Source organism: Podarcis pityusensis, assembly GCF_964106645.2.
Source record: "Podarcis pityusensis genome assembly, chromosome: 13".
Classification (NCBI taxonomy): domain Eukaryota; kingdom Metazoa; phylum Chordata; class Lepidosauria; order Squamata; family Lacertidae; genus Podarcis; species Podarcis pityusensis.
This window is the reverse complement of record NC_138038.1, coordinates 29,950,727-29,971,394: the sequence shown is the minus strand read 5'-3', so window position 1 is coordinate 29,971,394 and position 20,668 is coordinate 29,950,727. Positions and strand designations below refer to the sequence as shown.

The window sequence follows — 20,668 nt, the reverse complement described above, 5'->3', positions numbered from 1 at the left end:
GTCCCTGCCTTCCTACAGTTCCCTAAGTCTACTCCTCTCCTGGGGCCTTCCCAATCTGTATGTTTCTACTCCACCCTCTTCATGCCGTTGTGGGTTCTGGGAGACCAGGAGGGAGGTCAGTGCAGCTGGGGGAGACCCCGTGGCTTCTTCAGAAACCTGCCTCTAGTCCACCCCCTCCTCTTCATCCTCCACTTCAGCCTCTGATTCTGAACTGCTCTCTGCCACAGCCTCTCCCTTCTCACAACACTGTTACCTCTTTAGTTCCTGATACCTCCTCCTCCCCAGTCTGCTCCCTCTTGTCCCTATGACCACTCATTGTCATCTCACCACCAATCCCCTGGCTCTACACCTTCTTCCCTTTTGGATTTCCTTGTAGGCTCCCCAGCTGGTTCTTCCCACTGCTCCTCTGAATCCAGCAGTAGCTTAGTGCAAGGTTCCCTCAACCAGATTGATGGGATGTTGCCTGCCCTTGGTGGGGTTACACTCCCTCTGAAGGCCTGGGTACACAGCTTGGAGCTACTACTGGATCCATTGAATGTCGCTTGAAGCTCAGGTGGTCTCAGTGGCACAGAGTGCCTTCCATCAGCTTCAGCCAAGCTGCACCCCTATCTGGACAGGGATTGCCCAACTACTGTTGTCTATGCTCTGGTAACCTCTAGGTTAGATTGCTGCAACTCATTATATGTGGAGCTGCTTCTGAAGACAGTTCAGAAACTTCAGCTGTTGCAGAATTAAGCTGCCAGGTTGCTTGCTGGGGCACGGCATTTTGAACATACTACATCAATCATGGCCTGACTGCACTGGCTGCCAATTAGTTTATGGGTCCAAATTAAATCACCACTTTTGACCTATAAAGCCTTCAATCTCTCAGGACCACAGTACCTGAAGGACTGCCTCTCCCCATATGAACTCACCCAGATCCTGCAATAATATTCTGCGGCCCTTCTTCCTGTGTCCCCTCCATGAGGTCCAGAGGGTGTGGCTTCTGGTTTGTGGAATGCTCTCCCAAGGGAGGCTCATCTGACACCTTCATTACATATCTTTGGGTGCCAGACAAAACCATTCCTCTTTTCCCAGGCCTTTGACTGATTAAACCATCTATGGCCTTTAAAATATGACTGTGTGTGTCGGGGGGTTGTGGTTAATTTTGTGTTTTTATACTGTGAACCACCATGCAAAGTGGGGGCGGGTATATAAATTTAATTAAAAAATAACCTCTTGGTCAAATATTGCCGGCTGCTCTGGGGTGGAGGTAGAGGTGGAGGTGAGGAAGCAGAACACAAACTATCATTTATTTTACCAAACTATCATTTATTTTACTGAAATGTGCACAGCAACTCTGACATAGTGTGTTAATTTGTGTAAATTTCAGCCATGCAGAAGAGGTTTATTTTGGCCATGTGACAGGAAGCAGGGATGTAATCACTGTGACTCAGAGTGCCATTCCTTTGAGTGCTGAGATGCCGGATTACATTTTAAATGATGACATAGTGTCCTTGTATAAAAGCAGAAATTCACTGCATGTGTATGTCCATTGCCAGACACAGATAGAAGCATATTTCACACAAAACCTATATCCTTTTTTGTCTAATGTTTGTCAGTGCTAGGATATTTTTTTGAAAGTAGCATGAAGTGAGATCCCTGCTTAGAGCTGCATTTTGTCTTAGGGAAAAAAGTTTCTTTGCTAACAGCTCTCTGTGGGCCCCATTAGAGTTACAGAAATGTCACATTGTATGTTGCTATAGTATCTCAGGAGATTAATCAAAATCTCAGCGTTTCTGATCCACAGGGCTTGAAGCTGAATTAGTCACTGTGGACCCAATCATTGCTGCCCAGAGTCAAAATTCTCAGAAGTATTATTAGGGAACAAGGAATTTACAAGAAAAATCATCTGGAGAGACACATCTCATTAACGTCTAGGTAGCTGCCCTTGGGTGATTAATTGCACAAGTTTCATTTTTAGAAAGAAGTTGCAATTAAAGGGACGCTGCGTAATAAAACAAAGTTTAATGATTTTATAGGTTGACACTGTTTACAGCTTTTTTTGTAGGAAATATGGCTAGACTGAGGTGCTCTTTCAGTCTAGAGATTATTTTTTCGCAGTTCATCTCAGTTTGAAAATCCAGATATGTGCTTTGAAGTGCTGGCACTTAAGTTAGTCAGACATCAGAAGAATAATGCTCTTGGTACATTGCATCTATTTTATTTTATTTTTAATTTTTATTTATACCCCACTCGTCCCAGTTTAAAAACCAGGCTCAGGGTGGCTAACAGCAAATATAAAACATTGATTAAAATGCGACTTAAAAACAGCATAAAACAGCATAAAATACAACATAAAATGCAGCATCAATATCAATAAAATTTAAAAATTCAGGGGTCATTTTTTTTGGGGGGGGGGGAGAAGTATATTCAGCATTGAAAACAATAATATAGGCAGAACAACAGCATAGCCTAAGGCTGCAAACCTAAACAAACTCACTAGAGTGTAGGCTCCACTAAACACACACAAACATACTTCTCAGTAAACACACATAATAAGACTGTGCTAGCATTCACAGTAGAACATCCAGTCAATGTGACTTGCCTCCAACTTAACTGCTCATTGATGTGAAAGTAAGAGCAAAGTTCCTCCTATATCCTAGGAGTATGGTATACATTTTTGATGCAGATTATTATTATTATTTTCTTAATGTAGACACAGAGATTTTTGACCAGAGCTGAATCTTGCAAAACTGCTGTCTAATGAAAAATGTGTACAGTATATGAATATGCAAACAGGTGAACATAAATCTGTTCAGACACACTAAGCAAGATGTAAGCTTAGAAATTCTGACGTTGCTATGTGAGAGTAGTATAACCAGATGGAGGAAAGGTGGGAGAGGAATTGTTGCAGGTTTTTTCTTCACAGATCGCAAGATAAATACGAGGACAGTAAATGGAAAAGGTTTTCTTTTTTCTTTGTTAAGAAAGAAAGAAAGAAAGACATTAGTCATTATTAATTAGATACTGTTAAGTAATACATTAGACTCAACAGCTTGTGAAACATAAGAATAACAGTCCTTAAAACAACTGACAATTAAAAAAAACACAAAATCCTACCATTAAAATTCTATATAGCAACATTGGATCAATAGCAGTGCAGGAATAAAAATGAACTTTTTTTTATAAGGAAAAAAGTTGGTTTCAGAATGAAAATGTCTCCATGCTTATCAAAACAAAGCTCGCTGAAGGAGGATATGGGAGGGGATTGACAGATCCCCATTTTCCATTGTTAAATGCATTAAACTTATCTCCATTTGTCACCTCATTTGGCAGTCATCATGTCAACGTACTTCCTTCAGCAGTCAAAAGCCCACATAACTACTGGTCTAGCTTTTGTATTTGTGGTCAAACAGGTTGGTCTAGTTTCTGCTCTTTGAAGCAGAATGTAGCATATCAGTTTCATTTACTCACTGTTGGATTACGAATCACTAGGAAACAGTCCTGCAGCTGCTGAATCTCCTCAAAGTTCACAAAACTTAGGTTGTGTCTTCAATAGTTGTTTTATTTCCTGGTCAGTATCTTATGAAAACAGATGATGTAACATTCCTGCAATGATCAGTCTCTATTTAAGACCCAAATCAATTTGATTTCCTGGTTTTTGTTTGGGTGTGATGCTAGAAGCTGGTGTTTGAATCCAAGGTACACTATAGACATATATGACAATTAATAGAAGGGTATTTCACAAACCACTCCCTAATTTATCTTGGATAATGGTTTCACTGTATATACTAGAACCATTAAACATATGGGTGGATCAAAAACAAATGAGTGGATCAAAACATAATGTGGATCAGATAAATGTGATGTAAAATGTGTACCAAAAAACCCTGCCCTCTTTTCAAAGTATTAATAGCAGCAGGTATGAAGGGGAAATTTAATATACCCGTATTTTTCGCTCTATAAGACGCACCAGACCACAAAACGCACCTAGTTTTTGGAGGAGGAAAACAAGAAAAAAAAATTCTGAATCTCAGAAGCCAGAACAGCAAGAGGGATTGCTGCGCAGTGAAAGCAGCAATCCCTCTTGCTGTTCTGGTTTCTGGGATAGTTGTGCAGCCTGCATTCGCTCCTTAAGACGCACACACATTTCCCCTTACTTTTTAGGAGGGAAAAAGTGAGTCTTATAGAGCAAAAAATACAGTATTTTCCCTCACTGGGATTCTGAAGAAAATCCTTCTCCTGAAGATAATATTTATATTGGGAAGAAATATCCTATTGAAATCAATATGTTCTGAATTTACAAAGCAAGTGTATATACTCAAGATATCTAACAGCTAACTAATATATTGACAGACCCTCCAAGTATCCCTATTTTCCGGAGATGTCACAGATTTAGAGAAGCTGTCCCAGTTTCTGATTTGATCCTGGAATGTCCTGCTTTTCCTTAGTACGTCCCTATTTTCATTGGAGAAATGTTGGAGGGTATGGAGTTATCTAACCCTCAAGCCATCTGGAGGCAATCCTGTGTAGGGAAGATTTTATTAAAATGTTTGATGTTCTATTGTGTTTTATATATGTTGGAAATTTCCCAGAGTGCTGGCACAACTCAATAAGATGTGTGGGATGTAAATTATAAAATTATCATTATGGAATGGGACATCCCTATTTTCATTGGAAAAATGTTGGAGGGTATGTGTTCAATGGTAATGAGACTGGATTCTGCTCTTACCAAATTACATTAAGGGCTTATCATGAATGGAGGTGCTGATAGGTGCACCACAAGGCCATGTGAACAGACACAGCCCATCTTCATTTTAATTCTCTTCAATGCAATCCTGTACACCAGTAGTGGGGAGCCTACAACCTATTGGTTTAATTAGGCCCATGAGGCCTCCCCATTTGGCACACAACGCTATTTTGGTGAGTGTATGGCCACCTGTCCTTTACTATGATGCTTTATTAAATGTCACTGGGCTACTATTCCCATTGTCCCTGAGCATTGTCCATGCTAGCAGGGTCTGTTGGGAGTTACAATCCAACACCATCTGGAAGGTATCTAGTTGTAAGGTAGGTTGAGTTGAAAGATAGTGACTGGCCCAAGCCTTCCTTGAGAGCTTCATCACAGAATGATGATTTGAATCTCAGACTTCCCAGTTTTGATCACTCTTAAGGCATTACAAAATTCAATGTGTGGAGGAGATATGCCTGACAGGCCCAGCCCCTCCACCCCTCACATTGTCATTTTTAATGGCAAGTTGAAGCGCTTCACAGTTTTGGGATTTCGCATGTGTTTGGACCACTGATTAAAAGGAGGGTTATACACATATTCAGATGAGCATATTTATAAGCTCACTTGAGGCCTCACCACTAAATGTGGCAAGATCAGGATGAAGGGAGTGGGACTGTTGTGGTTAGGCTTTTGTAATGCTTGAATATGTCTTTTTAGCACACCAGTGCTGATGGCATTTTCCATGAAAGAACTTGTGAAACAGTAACCTGTGGCATAGCTTATAAATTTTCTGCTGTCTCTACCTATTGGGCTGTACTGCTGAAAACTAGCACCAGAATCTGTCAGCATATTACAAATAAATGTGAGACATGCTTCCAGTGGTACCTCAGGTTACATACGCTTCAGGTTACATACGCTTCAGGTTACAGACTCCGCTAACCCGGAAATAGTACCTCGGGTTAAAAACTTTGCTTCAGGATGAGAACAGAAATCGTGCTCCGGCGGCGTGGCAGCAGCAGGAGGCCCCATTAGCTAAAGTGGTGCTTCAGGTTAAGAACAGTTTCAGGTTAAGAACGGACCTCCGGAACAAATTAAGTATTTAACCCGAGGTACCACTGTAATGTGTTTAGAATCAAGGTGTAAAGGTGCTTTCACATGGACAGATTTCAAGTTAGAAGAGTTGACCTAGGTTGCAGCCTAGGTTCCTGGAAGCAATTCATTTACATACAGTTTGCGACAGCATGAATTCACTGACTTCTTTCATGAGATCCTTAAGGATCCATTCCATGTCTGACATCGTTCTGGTCTATATTTTATCAGTATATCCAAAATCTCCTGTTAGATAAATGAATGTTCTTGCCTTTCCAAGATGTGACGTGGGAACACTTATCCACACCAGAAGACATGCGATTTTCAGGAGGGTTGCAACAATGTACATTATCCATTGGAATTCAGATCACATCTCACTGTGCAATTCTACATTTTATTTAGAAAAAAACCCTGGCAATCAGAAACTTTTAGACAGCTTGGTATGTCTTTATTTTGGAATCAACAAATGGGAAGAAGTATCCGCAAAATCAGACTGTATAAACTGATTTAGTGTATGATGGAAAACCTGATGAAATGTATGAATGAATTTTATTATTTTGGTCACAGACCAGTTCCAGCCCACATACAATATCAAGGAAGTCATAAAACATGATAGGGATACATTTGAATTTGCAATTAGGTATAACAGGAACAATACAAATATAGCAACAATTAAAAAAATACAAATTAAAACTTAGATGAAATGTAACTTTCTGAAACCCACCCTGAAATCACAGAGGCCACATATCAGAACCTCTTAATGTTTTCGTAGTTTCCAATGTATTTTATCATTGCACAAGTTATCATGTGAAGCTTGATGGTGAATGGAGAAGGTATCTGAATTTGGTAATTTTCAGTTTTGTGATGGCTTTAGCTTCTCTGTTTGAAAACATTTTGATAACATGGCTGAGTTATGTAAAGCTCTCCTTAAGGCCTTCCTCACTTCCCTGTTTCTAAGGCTGTAGATGATAGGATTGAGAAACGGAGCCACCACTGTGTAGAGGATGGACACCAGCTTGTTGAGATCAAAGGTTCCAATGGCCTTGGGTCGTGCATACATGAATATGGTGGTGGCATAGAACATAGAAACAACTGCCAGGTGTGAGACACAGGTGGAAAAAGCTTTCCGCTTCCCTTTGACGGAGGGGATTTTTGCAACTGTGCAAAAGATGCATACGTAAGATGTTCCAGTGACAGCCAGTGAAGTCATGAGGACTGCTAAAGCTGCCCCAAAATCCAACATCTCAATGGATGAAGTGTCGGTGCATGACAACCTCAACAAAGGTGAGAGGTCACAGAAAAAGTGTCTGATTGTATTTTTCCTGCAAAACTGCAAGTTGGAGATCATCAACACTGATGGAAAGGAAGCCAGGAAGCCACCTAGCCAGGAAACCAGACTCAAGACAGTGAATGCTCTGTGATTCATGAGTGTTGCATAATGTAATGGGTAGCAAATGGCCAAATACCTGTCATAGGCCATAGTTGCCAAGAGAAAGCATTCAGAAGAAGCCAAAGATAAGAAAAAATACAGCTGAGTGATGCAGCCCTCCAAAGTGATTGTCTTCTCACCCAACAACAGATTTGATAACAATTTGGGCATTGTTACTGAGACATAGAATATTTCCAAAAGAGAGAGATTTCCTAGGAAGAAGTACATGGGAGTATGAAGGTGGTTGTTCAATGAAATGGTCAAAATGAGGAGGACATTTTCCAGAAGAGTTAGAAGGTAGATGGTGCTGAAAAATGCAAATAAATATAACTGATGTTGTGGAAGTTCAGGGAAACCCATAATTATGAATTCTACATGTGAGGTTTGGTTCCACATTCTTCTGTAGGTTAATTGCTGCTTCCGCTGTTAATAAAAACAGAGTATTCTAAGCACAATTCTTGGGGTGGGGGTGAAACTGATTCATGCAAAGTGACATCAGTCATATCAATAAATCCACTTATACTAGTAATTATGGCATAGTCTAAAAAAACAATCTGGAAATTCTGAAATCAGTAACGGGGCAAATCAGATGAAAAGTAGATCAGCAGCTAATAAAATAGTCACAAGATTCTTACTCATGTGATTATTAACAATTTCAATGACGTTTTAAAATGTGTGCAGAGATTTATTCAGCCTTTGCTATTGTTCTTCAATTCAGGAGAGCATCTGTTGCTCATTTTGAACATCTTACTTGCATTTACTAGTGGCTTGTAATTTTGATTGTGTGCTGAAGGTCCATTTCCTGGTCTGAGATTAAAATTTCTTTCCTCCTCACTGCAACCCCAATACAGCCAAAAATCTGCTCTGGAAGGTTGGGGGACCTTCAGGACCAGGTTTTGGAATGTGCATGAGAAGCTGAAGGAAGGGGAAGAGAAACCTGAACTCACATGGCAAACACTAATTTCTGTTGTAGAGCTGGGAAGACAGTACTGGATGCTATACATAGTACAGGACTGTCAAAATACACTTCAGGTTTTATTCTAGTTGAAATGTGATTGTGAGTCTAGCATCAATTTATATATTTTCAATTAATAATAAAACCAATTCAAGCTATTCTCTATGGTTTTCAAGATTGAGAGATAAAGCATAACTCTCTAAAAAGGTAATATATGTTACCAAAATACTCCACTGCTAATTCAGAATACAGTCAAATATCATGACAAATAGGAATTTCCCAATTGACCTCTATGTAATATAGGGTTGTACTTAAAAGTATGTGATACCTACATGAACTAAAAATGATGACCTCACTGCTGTCACTGACCTATTGAAATGCAGACAGCTAGTGGAGGAGGAAGAAAAAGAAGCTGAAGCTATCAAGTTCTAATGAAACTGGATTTGGAAACAATAACACAGGCATAATCAGGTTGTCAGTTTCTGTAATATCTCTTCATATCCTTATAACACAACTCTGAATATATATATTTTTAAAAATAATTGGTCTGTTTCAGCCAAATTTATGGTCATATCCACACAATACATTTACTGTATAATATTTGCAAAACATTGCTAGGAGAAACATTGATTTCTCCTAGAATATCTTAGGAATTGTAATTTGTTAAGGGTGCTGGGAACTGTAGCTCTGTGAGGGGTCCCACAGCAACTCACAGCACCTTTAACAAACTACAGCTTGAATGATTCTTTGGGGGAAGCCATCACTGTTAAAGTGACAGGAGAGTGCTTTAAATGTATAGTGTGAATGTGAACTGCCTTCAAATTGAGTTAATGCACCTTATTAAATTTGGCTGGAGCATGTCCTGCTTCAATGTATCTAGGACCCTGAGACTTAAATCTTGTACACACTTACCTGAGAGTAAGACCCATTGGATTCAGCAATGCCTACTTGTGAACAGACACAATTACATTGCACATCTTCTTTTTAACTAGTTATTGGATTGCAATAGTTCTGGAGAAGGTAGACCTTTCAATGGCCCATTCTTCATGCTTTCTAAAGGCAACTGTAAAAAAATAAGGAAATCCATACTTGGATGGTTCTAAAATTCTTTTTTTTTTTTAATAAGATATTTATTAGGATTTTTAAAATATTACAATAAAAAATGAAAAAGAAAAAAAAATTACAAAATAAAAATGATTAAAAACACTCAGATTTTCTATTACTTATTTTTCCTTAGTTTGTTTCCCGGACCTCCTCATACCTCCCTTTCTTGTATTCCAGTTCACGGACGGTTCTAAAATTCTTATTGAAGCACTTCTACATCTGTCCTCTTTCAAGATGATGAGAAGCTCAGATGTGAGTGATGTAATTTTTCAAAAGAGTCAAACAAGAAATCCTAAATGAGCAGAACCCTGGAGCTTTAACTTCTCATAGCCTAAGAGATTTCCTTCTTATGGCTTTGCTTAGTCACAAATCCCACCTCTGCCCTATTACGTTAATAAGTTTATGGAATGCTGGGAGATCCACTTAGAATGTGGCTAATGATGGCAACAAGGTATCTTTCTCTCTCCTCCACCTTCCTTCTCCTCTCTCTTTTCTCTTCCAGTTACCATACATTTGCCTCTCTACTGAACTGATAAAACACATTTAACAATATTTTGAAAGGCGGCACTTTATTGAAATCAGTGGGATTTAGCTTTCTTTGCTTCATTTGCCGACTGACCTTGGCTTGGCTACAGTACCCTAGGTCTCCAACAACAACAAAATTCTCAAAAAACATATAATAGGGAGAAATGTGCTTTAGAATGCATAGATTAGTTGAGACAACATACAAAAATGCATCCTGTTATTGGAAATTGCTTGCACAATGGTTTATATAAGGAGAAATGTGCACTAAAGAACCACATTTGGTAACTGGTTCAAAAAAAACCAGAGCCTGGCTGAGTGATGGCTTGAATCTAGGTCTCCCCACTGGGTCCTGTCCCCAATGTAGTATGTTTCAGTTTGTAGCGAGGTGTTTATCAACTAAGCCACCATTGTAGAATCACCACAGCATTATGAGGGTATGTTCTGAAGAATGCATCAACATGGCACCCACAGACACCAGGGTGCCCCCCAGTATGGCACCTGCAAGTGTTCTAAATATATATCCTTTCAAAAAAACATAGTGTATCAGAGATTATTAGCTCTTCCTGTTCAGATCTTGTTGGCACTGGTTCAACTTCTCCTTTATTAAACATACCCTCTCAGGCAGTCCCATGCTTCATTTGATATAAGGAATGGATATGCACCCTCCACCCCATTCTGAAGAAAGGGAAGCTGCAAAAAACTTTTCTTCATGAGCGACTGCAGTGGTGACTTATATAGATGCACCCCTCCCCCACAATTGATGGAGGAAGGTAATGGATGCATACCTATACCTGTCTCTTTTTCTGCTCTTTTAATTGTGGCATCAATTTCATGTTATGCCATGAAATCATGGCAGCCATTTTGTGTTGTGCCATGACCACACAATAGTCCTTTTGTGACTGGTTCCCATAGCACCTCCTCAAAATTCCAATGTGCCCACTGGCTCAAAAAAAGTTGGCAAACCCTGGTCTGAAGGCACAAGAGGGAAGGGGAGAGAGCCAAGATACTTCCAGCCTCCTAGTAGGGTAGACTCACATTTTGAAAGTGCTCTCTCCCCTCCCCTCCCCTCCCCTCCCCTCTCCTCTCCTACTGGGTCCTGCAGGCTCTGAAAACACCATAACTCAAAAATGCCCTCCACCATCAATGTTTGTTTCACGCCCCCTTGTCTTCCTCTCTGCATAACATATTTATGGACGGCGCAGAAGATGAGAAGCCAAGCTACTATTAAAGGGGCCATGGACAAAATTGCAGCTACACTAAAACTGCAAGCCCCTTTAAGAGCAGCTTAAATTGGGACTTCTTGTGGCAGTGATAGCTTAATTGTTTCTGTGGCAGTCCCAGCAATTTTGGGGCATTTGGAGGGTATGTGCTATTACCAATGGAGAGATAAGGAAATAGTAGCAGCAACAGTAGTTCAGTAAAAATGTACATGAAGCTTGAAGTGTCCGTAAATAATGCATATTAAACCATTTAAATGTTTATTCATATTCTGTTGACCTTCATGTTAAACACAATTAAGGGGAAGCAATGATAAGTTTACTGCTTTGTCTTAGTTTCTTTCAGTTTCTCCTCATTGATCCACAGAGGGACATGGTATGAGTCTGAGATGTTTGCCTTCTTCTGAAAAGTCAATTTACCGTTCCAGTGGCAATGAGAGTTGTGGACTGGTGCAGTCATGGGGGAGTCGGGAGGGAAACTTCCTGTTCCCACATGACCAATGGACAATGTAATCTCCTCCATCATTTGCAGGGGTTGTCAGGACTTGCCCGTGAATTGACCAATCATGGGCGAGCTAAGGGGCTGGACTTTTGAAGTGGACCTGAGTGAAATCTGACCCTGCCTTAGATCAGCCTCCATTTTATTTGAACTGGGTGTGCTTGCACTCAGAAGTGTGGTAGGCTTTATTACTTCTTCCTATGCTCCAACCCCAACAATTTCGGGCTCACTGCACCTGGGGCCATAATGCACATTCTTGGGGCTCTCCTACACCTGTTGAAATCAGAGAATGTAGCATTATTTAGGGGGAAGGCCAACCCTGTATTGAGAACAATTTCTGAAACAATGTTAGATATAAAATTATTTTCCTCAGATATTTGGAATTGGGTCAAAGGGATGCTTTAGTTCAGGCTTAGGCAAACTCCGACCCTCCAGATGTTTTGGAACTACAATCCCCATCATCCCTAGCTAACAGGACCAGTGGTCAGGGATGATGGGAATTGTAGTCTCAAAACATCTGGAGGGCTGGAGTTTGCCTATGCCTACTTTAGTCCCTTTGAAATGAAATTCACTTGATGTGAATTTGAGAGATTTAAGCTTCTGTTTAATACTTCCATCTTTAGTAAATGGATGAGGATGATAAAGAATGGTCGTGACAGAGAGCAGTGAGAATAGGGAAGGACACTGTAGCAATTCAGAAGTCCTACATCAAATGCACAGATGATTCTGTGCACTGCCAGGAAATGTCCCATGCACCATGCAAATGACACATATACAGAACATCAGCCTCTGTCTTTTCTGCTAATTTGTAACATAGTTGTGAATCTGAATGTAGCCCTGAAAGCTTCTTGCACCTCAGTATTTCTGAGTGTGTAAATGAAAGGATTTAACAAAGGGGTTACAATAGTATTCAGGAGAGTGACTGTTTTGGTCAATTCCAGTGACTGATGCTTGGCAGGTGTGATATGTAGGAAAATGGTGGAACCATACCATATTATCACCACTGTGAGATGAGAGGAACAGGTGGAAAAGGCTCGTTGACGGCCTTCAGCAGATGCAATCTTTAATATTGTGGTGATGATATAAACATAGGATATTAAAGTTATCACACATGAGCCCATGATGACAATACCAGCAAGTATGAACCATGCTATTTCTAATGTGTACGTGTCAGTACAGGAAAGGACTATCCAAGGCACAATGTCACAAAAGAAGTGGTTGATAACATTGGAGTCACAGAAAGACAACTGGGTAATAAGGAAGGCTGGTACCGAAATCGCTGCAAAGCCACATATCCAAGATCCCAGTGCCATTTGGACAGACAACATTTTGGACATGATGGTGTGGTAGTGCAATGGGTGGCATATGGCCAAATAGCGGTCATAAGCCATGACAGCAAGCAGGAAGTATTCTGTACATCCCAAGGAGAAAACAATGTACATCTGTGTGATGCACCCTGTGAAGGTGATGGTTTGGTGGCTCTTGGACACAAGGATTGCTAAAGTCTTGGGAATACAGGCTGATGTGTACCATATCTCCAGGAAGGAAAGATTGCAGAGGAAGAAGTACATGGGTGTGTGGAGTTGTCGTCTGGCTCGCACTAAAGCTATGATGGCCACATTTCCAGTGATTGTCAGGATGTACATAAAGAAAAAGAGGATGAAAAGGAAGATTTGTAGTTCATGAGATCCAGAGAAACCCAGAAGGATGAATTCCTTCACAGTGGAGTCATTTCCTTCTCTCATCAGAATCAGGTGTTTTTCTGCCAAAACAACATTCATGAAAACTTAGTGATTGGAAATGGTGGCTCTTATACTCTCACTTATTTGAAGAAATATTAATAATGCTCTCCATAGAATAACTATTAACAAAAAAAAATATAAGCCAAAAGTTCATTGTAAGAGGATTTTATTAATTTAGCACTTTAGTTCAAAATGCTTTCTTTTTCAAATGAAATATCACTACTTCTCATATAATATCAATTTGTCTTACTGTAATGATTTCTATTCATAAATCAGTTTATATTATTATGTCCATTTTTACACCTATATTTTCTATACACTTTTGTTACAGGTCTTCAGCCTAGAATTAGTGGGTGTCTAGAATACATGCTGCATTTTCAGCCAGAAGGGCAGAGAGAAGCTTTGATTTCTGTTTGCAAAATTACTCTCTTTTTCTCTGGATCTTTGGCATATTAATATCATTAGCAAAAAATAAATATATTAGAAAACCAAACAACACAAAAATAAATTATCATAGGAACATAATTTACACTAATGAAAATAATATATGTTCCCCTGAAGTTTACTATTCCAGCAACTTATTAATAAAATTCTATTTTCATTAAATTTATCAGAGATTTTTCTTTGCTTCATATTCTTACGATGGTACACTGTTGTCATGAGGGCTATATCCAAACTTTAAACCTATTAAGCAAGGAGATGCTCTAGAAAAGTTTCACTTTGTAATGTTTTTCATAAAGATTTTCCTGGTGTTAGGATGCTGACAATGATGGCTTTAATGGGATTTTATCAATGGCTTTAAGCTTGTGTTATTTTGCTGTCCAACATAGGGCAAGAGAAGTCCATTATTTTCCCAGTCCAGACCACTATGCACCCAAAAGGGAAGGTGGCAGTGCCAGGTCTTGTGGAACAGTGGGGGAGGGAGGACATTTCTCTCTGCTGTGATCTTGTGTGGTCCCATGGAATAGGGATCACATATTATAGCAAAAGTATATACAGTTGTCCCAATTGTTTAGAGCCCATACATGTGAGTGTATTTTTGTGTTTGTTTTCCATTTAACAAGAGTAGTTAATTGGAAAGTCCATGAAGAAATTTGAAAGAATAAAATTCTTGGGGAAATCCCTACTATCACATCTACACACATTAACCATTACATTTACAACTACAACTTATTTCCCTTCTTCTGAACATTCTAAACTTCTGTCATTGAAATAGTAGAGTTTAGTTCAATTAATTTGTGCTGGATTGTGCCCTAAGTGATTTATAATAAAAACAATTCTTACCTTTCTATTGTTCTGATTAAGCTGATGAAGACCTCAAGACCCTGTGTCACAATTAAAGAAAAAACTGCATTCCTTGGAGATAAAAAAGTTGTTATTGTTATCTGTGTTTTTTCTTGCATTAAAATAATAAGCATTCTCACTTGAAAATTTATGGTGCTTGCCTAATCCATTGCAACACATTTTTTAGTTTCTGATCCCATGTGTTTCAACCGTTATGCATTTTTGTTGGGAATTCTCTCTTGACTATAGTCAATAAATTTATACACTTTGAGTAAATGCAATGGGTGTTGCTTGCTTTATTATTAAGTCACAGGAGTAATGTCTGTCTATTTATTTACTTATTTTAATGTGCCAGTTGTATTGGATCAGGGAGAATGGGTTTTTCTCCCTAGGGTATAGGAGGAAACTCAGTCACAAACTTTATTTATATATAGCATCTGCAGGTGGAAAAAAAAATTCCATGAGCAGCTAATAGTGACAAGACTCTGTTTCAATATCTCTCTTTTAAAAGCAACAACAAAAACACAGTATATGCAAGTGTGGTTCTATGTTGTGTGCATCTGGAACATCCCTGCAGTTAATCATTATTCAGGATGTAACTGAAGGAAAAAAGAAATTGTAGATAAGCAAATAATTTTAGAGCTTTTTGGGGGGAGGGGAAGGTCAGTTTAAGGTAGGGATGGCTAACTCAAAGCTCATGTCCTCATGTGGCCCATCAAGCCATAGGAACCGACCTACTCGTCCCTGCTGCTTTATCTATTGTTCTTCTTGGGTGATCAAGATCTATTTTTGTAGATAAGAAATATCTAAGGAGAAGACAGAGCACAATATCTCCTGAATGGGTCATAAACTTTTATCTTTCTGCCCTTTAAATCTCTCAGTTGCAGTTAGAGCAGAAATGGCTCACTGAGTGACTTTATAAAATCATCATAATCATCATGACAAGCTGATGATGAAATGTGGAGAAGATTGGAAACAATGAGAAACTGAGAGATACCAAAATTGACAGATTCTACCATCCCTACCACCTGCTTTGTTTCCACTTGGTTCTTCCCAAAAGCCAGATAGATAAAAAGTGTGGAAGACATGTTGGATTACGGCAACCATTTCCACCTCCAGTGTGTGTGCAAATTGCATAAGTGATTCAGTTGTTCTGCCACAGAGGTTTTGCTATCATTTTTGGAGATAATTTTAATGTTTAATTAATAGAAAACAGGCTTGCCATGCAATCTTATGCATAGTTGATGAGGAGAGGCAGAGCAATCTACATCCCTAAACAACACTGGAAGCTTTTTTGAGGTCTCTGGCCAGACCTGTCTGGCTCTGCCAGTAAGGATCACACCAGTTACTCACTCAAACAATTGGCTGGTGGAAGAAGTGTTGCATGTTCAGACCCAGAGGATCCCCCCCCCCCCCAAATAAAAACACATTTGACTCAAATTTTAGTTTTGGTTTTTGGCAGAATTTAGGCCACAACTTTATTGATTACTGAAAAGTGAGTGGTTGCATAGGCTCTGGTTTGACTAGGTCCCTACACCGTTCCAGGTAGCGCTGACCCAGAGCTCTATCATAGGTCAGCCAAGGGTGAACACCTGAGGTAGGTGGAAAGCCCGGGAACAGTCTCTGTCCACCCCCCCCCCGATGCTTCCCTGGACTCAGGCACAGGCACAACCCCCTCTTGGGGGTTGACCAAACCAAGTTTAGTCCCTGGATTCCTTTAATGGAATACCCTTCACATAAGGATGACGAGACCGTTCTCCCATCCCTATCACCTGAACCAGTGCCTATCCACCACACGAGCACCCGCACCCACCGCCAACCACTCACACCTGTAACCAATCCCATAACCCCACTAACACTGCAGTCAGCCACAAATCATTCCCAATCACAGACAGATGAACCCCATCAAGCCTGTAAAGGGATGGATCACTGAAGGTAATGCCTGGGTGACAGATCACCGTACTACCCAAGGCCAGAACCTTCTTGGCCGCTGTGCTCTGGACACACTTCCTGGCCCTCTCGGTGGCAGCTGGGCAACTGGCTACCGAGCCACACACATCACTGCCATCAGTGACCAAAATTTTTGAGTCCAGGAAGAGCTGCTCTCAACTCTTCCAAGCCCCCCCCCCTTCAGATTTTAAAGAAGGGTGGGTGCCTACAAGTGCACCACCAAGCAGGCGCAGTTCCGCGAATAAAAGCCACATTGTATCGGGTAAGCCCAATGTCAGCCTCAGCTGAATTCATCCCTATTTTCAAAGGGGCTGCAGAAGCCTAATTGGGGGATGGGGATGGAACAGCGGCAAGCTCCCTTTTACTGGGTGCAAAGCCCCACGCCGGGAAAAGACCCTTTTGTAGGTGAAGGGTTGGTGGGGGGTTAAATTAAGATGAGGAGAAAATAAATTAAATTAGAAAGGAACCGGGAAAGAGGATAAAAGGAATCAATATCACCAACTGACAATCGTCAAAGGCAAGTCTCTCAGGACAGGTTGCTCTCTGTTCCGTTTGCAAGAGGCGAAAGAGAATCTCTGGGTCACGTGCAAGGGATTAAATAGGTCCCTTGAATTGTTTAGGCTGCACCCCATTGGTCAGATTACACCCAGCAATGAGTGACCTACCAATTCGGGTGTTGTGGCTATCCAATAGTCCCACCCACAACCAGGAGGTCGGTCTCCAGGTCTCACCGCAACACGTGCTCTCTTTTAGGGAGGACACAGTATAACCCTAGAAGGAGTGTTAGACAGTGGGAAACCACCAAAGTGGGCACAGGAGAGTGTGACCTAGGGTCTGTTAGATCCCAAATCAGCTCCGAACCCATATTTTTCCCTACGCCCTTCCTGCTTCTTGCTCTAAGCTTACTCTAACAGATCTCTCCTCAGTATCTCCCTCCCCCTCGGGCACATCAACCACTTCTTCCACTCCCAGGTTCCCCCCTCCCTCCAGGGAACTTGAAACCACTGGCCCGTCCCTGACACTGCCTTCCTGGAATATCTCTCTGGGTTCCCTGGTGGGACCCCGGATGCTTGGTTCAGTACTGAGCTCAACACTGGTACATGACTTCAGTACTGGGCGACTCCTAAGGTGAAGGGTTGTGCTTCCCAACCTTGAAAGGAATGCCATTCCATCAGTAGAAGCTGAGTGGAATAAAGACTTGATCCTCACCCTGCTGCCATACTACCTCCACCTACTGTTTAATCATCAAAGTTATGGCTTCATTTCTCCCAAAACTGGTGTTCATTTTGTATTATTTCCACAACACCCATGAGCCACAAATATGCACCTGCCTGGGGAAACAAAACTCTAATTTCTGTGGTGTTTTTTTAATTAACAAATGAAACAAGGGGTCAATCCTAAAACTCCTGAAAGACTGACTTAAAAGGCTCTTGGATGTGGCATTACACACATACTTATGCCACCAGTAGCTCCCCCAGTCCACCTACAAAAAACTATGTGGTGATAGATGTGCCACCAGTGGCAGTGAAAATGGGACATTCTTTTGGGTGTGGAGTTCGTTTCATGGGTGGTCTTTTTATATTTTTATTATTATTTGGGAATTTAAAAAAAAAAAAAAAGTTCGGTTTTAAGATCATTCTACGGATTGTGTGTTGTTAGCCATCCTGTGCTCAAGTATAAAGGAAGGGTGATAGATTAAAATGTAAAATAGAAAAATGCCCATTGGAAAATGAAAGTACAGGTTCAAAAATGCTGAACCAATGGGCTGCATGCAGTTTACATTCATCTGAGGATGCGAGTGTGGTGTCATGATTCAAGTGTTGCATTACTCAGCCATGAGGCCCACAGTGTGACCCTGAGCCAGCCATGCTCTCTCCAGCTAACCTATGCCACTGGATTGCTATTAGGATAAAATAGGAAGGGAAATAGGAAGCATGTACAAAATCTTGAACTTCTTGAAGGAAAGGTGAGATATAAATGGAATAATGATAAAACAACAGCACAGCAGCAGCAGCAGCAACAACAGCAATTTTAGAAAAGCCAGTTTGAGTACTTGTTATTTATACCCATAGTGGTGTTTAATTTAGCTTCAGGCATTTTCATTATTCTCTATTAGAAATTGAAATTTCATATTGAAATTTGAGTTAGCATTGCAATCCAAAACCATGGAGAGAATTGATTACAAAAAAATATGAAATATCCTGGGGGGGTGGGAATTATCTAGTCCATAATTGCTTGAGAACATTTTGTATGAATTCCTTGGAGATAAAATGTAAAGGGAAGCTCTGATCGTGTCAATGATATAAATATGCCTTGGTCAGCTGTCTGTATGTGAGGTGCTTAGAAGGGCTTTCCTGGTTCGGTTTTAGACTCTGTGAGTAGAAACAATGAGGGGTGTAATAAATATAAAGTAGCTGATGACTGAGAGACTGAAAATGTATACAGTATGTGTGAATTATAGGATGGGTGAGTGGGTTGCTATGAAAATTCAAAGCGATATTGTCTGCGTATGGATATGAAAGGATGATGCAATAAATATCTGTGAAGTGGCTTTCTTTACTTATTTTTTCTGACAGTTTTTAAATATTAAATGCATTTGTGATCAGCAATTCATCAAATGGAAAAAAATACTACTTTGAACAGCTGGCCTGTAGCTTTCCCTGCCAGTAATAATAATAAAAAAATCAGAGCAGGGGAACCTTTCTCAGCCCAAGAGCTGCAGTTCTTTGTTTGCAACATGAGAGAGCTACATGCCAGAAGGGGGTGAAACTAGAGACAAAGGGGAGAGAAACAACAGATGTGACTCTTACTGTTGTAATACATACTAGCCATGCAAAAGCCTGAGGCTTCTGCAAAGAATCCACTCCTCCTGTATCTTCACCTTACATCCATTAAGATAGCTGAAGGACGCATTCCAGATAGGCAAAAGCACTCAAGGAAGGAACAGAGCAGGGCTAATGAGGAGTCTCGTTTGGGGAAGGGCAGAGAGAGAGGTCGGGAGGGTCACAATTGGCCTCTGGGCATGAAGACCAGCTGAGAAGCAGCTGATCTGTTTACATTAAAATGTTGGCATTTGCCATCTTGAGAGATAATGGAGTGCACCTCTGGGAGTGATATTAGTGCTGCATTAGTGACCTCCCTGGGGCAAAGCCTGGGCAGTAGGTACAGAGGTCCTGGGCTGCCCAGACAACAAGACCCCACTCTTGGCCTTGCTGATGGGGTCCAGGGGAAAGCAGAGCAATATGTTTGGCACCAGCTTGGCTGCAGGAGCAGGAGTTGCCAGAAGGAGGCACACAAGGACCCATCCTAATGTCATATGGGCTCCAGATTTGGGTAGGGTTCACTCCTTAGCCTTTTCTTCTCCTGAAGATATCCCACAAGACAGCAGAGGTTTAGGATCAGAGTTTTCCCTATCCTAGAGGGATACCTTCCCAGGTAAATGAGCCCCATCTGCACCTCACTTCTCTCTACAGCACACAAAGAAACCTCCTTCTTGACCACTGGATCCACTATTGGTCTCATCCATTCAATCTGCTGGAGCCTGTCTTAAGATGCAGGGCAAGTTCCTAACTCTCTGAGGGTTTGAGACCTTTTGGCTACCCTCATCTGGCTTAGCCAGCCAGCTGAAGCTGTTTCGGGGGTATGGCCTCTGTCCCATGCTGATAGCTTCTAGGAGCCACAGGTGAGAGCTGAGTGCAGAGTGGGGGTCAAAGGTGGATAAGCTACCCAAAAAGAGCACAATATGTCTCCTACCAGAGATACTCCCACCCCCTAACACCCTATAAAATCATACATTAAAATGCATATAAAGCAATCCTACCAGTGTGTTGGTCAGTGGGAGAAAACTAAAGATGCAAGAGCTGAAGAGAGAGAGAAGCAGTATTTTATATCCCCTTTTTATTATTACTATTTTCTTAACAATGTCCCTCTCATGTATATGGCAGCTTCAGGGGATAGGAAGACTTTGTTTCCTTTGGATCCATGCTTTTCCCTGATCCACGTCCAGCATGACCAAATATTCTTTGGCATGTCTTTTTGGCAATAGTAAGATAAGGTTTATGGCAGCTTTTGGGGGGCCTTATGAAATCTGATCTCACAGTTCAAAGATGCTCCTCTCTCTGTTTCCTTGGAGAGGGAGAGCTACATTTCCCAAGGTCAAT

General features: G+C 40.8%; 2 protein-coding genes across 2 annotated transcripts; both read right to left on the bottom strand.

The window, feature by feature from the left end:
- Positions 1–6,352: 6,352 nt before the first annotated feature.
- Positions 6,353–10,632, bottom strand: LOC308461494 (olfactory receptor 6A2-like). The gene is made up of 3 exons (XM_080978489.1): positions 10,602–10,632; positions 9,100–9,250; positions 6,353–7,655 (listed from the first exon to the last, which is right to left on the bottom strand). Exon 3 carries the CDS (start codon positions 7,626–7,628, stop codon positions 6,657–6,659), a length of 972 nt encoding a protein of 323 aa, XP_080834615.1. The 5' UTR covers positions 7,629–7,655; positions 9,100–9,250; positions 10,602–10,632; the 3' UTR covers positions 6,353–6,656.
- Positions 10,633–12,314: 1,682 nt separating this feature from the next.
- LOC308460795 (olfactory receptor 6F1-like) lies at positions 12,315–13,313 on the bottom strand (the record flags this gene model as incomplete). The annotated part of the gene is made up of 1 exon (XM_080977330.1): positions 12,315–13,313. One exon carries the CDS (start codon positions 13,311–13,313, stop codon positions 12,315–12,317), a length of 999 nt encoding a protein of 332 aa, XP_080833456.1.
- Positions 13,314–20,668: the final 7,355 nt, after the last annotated feature.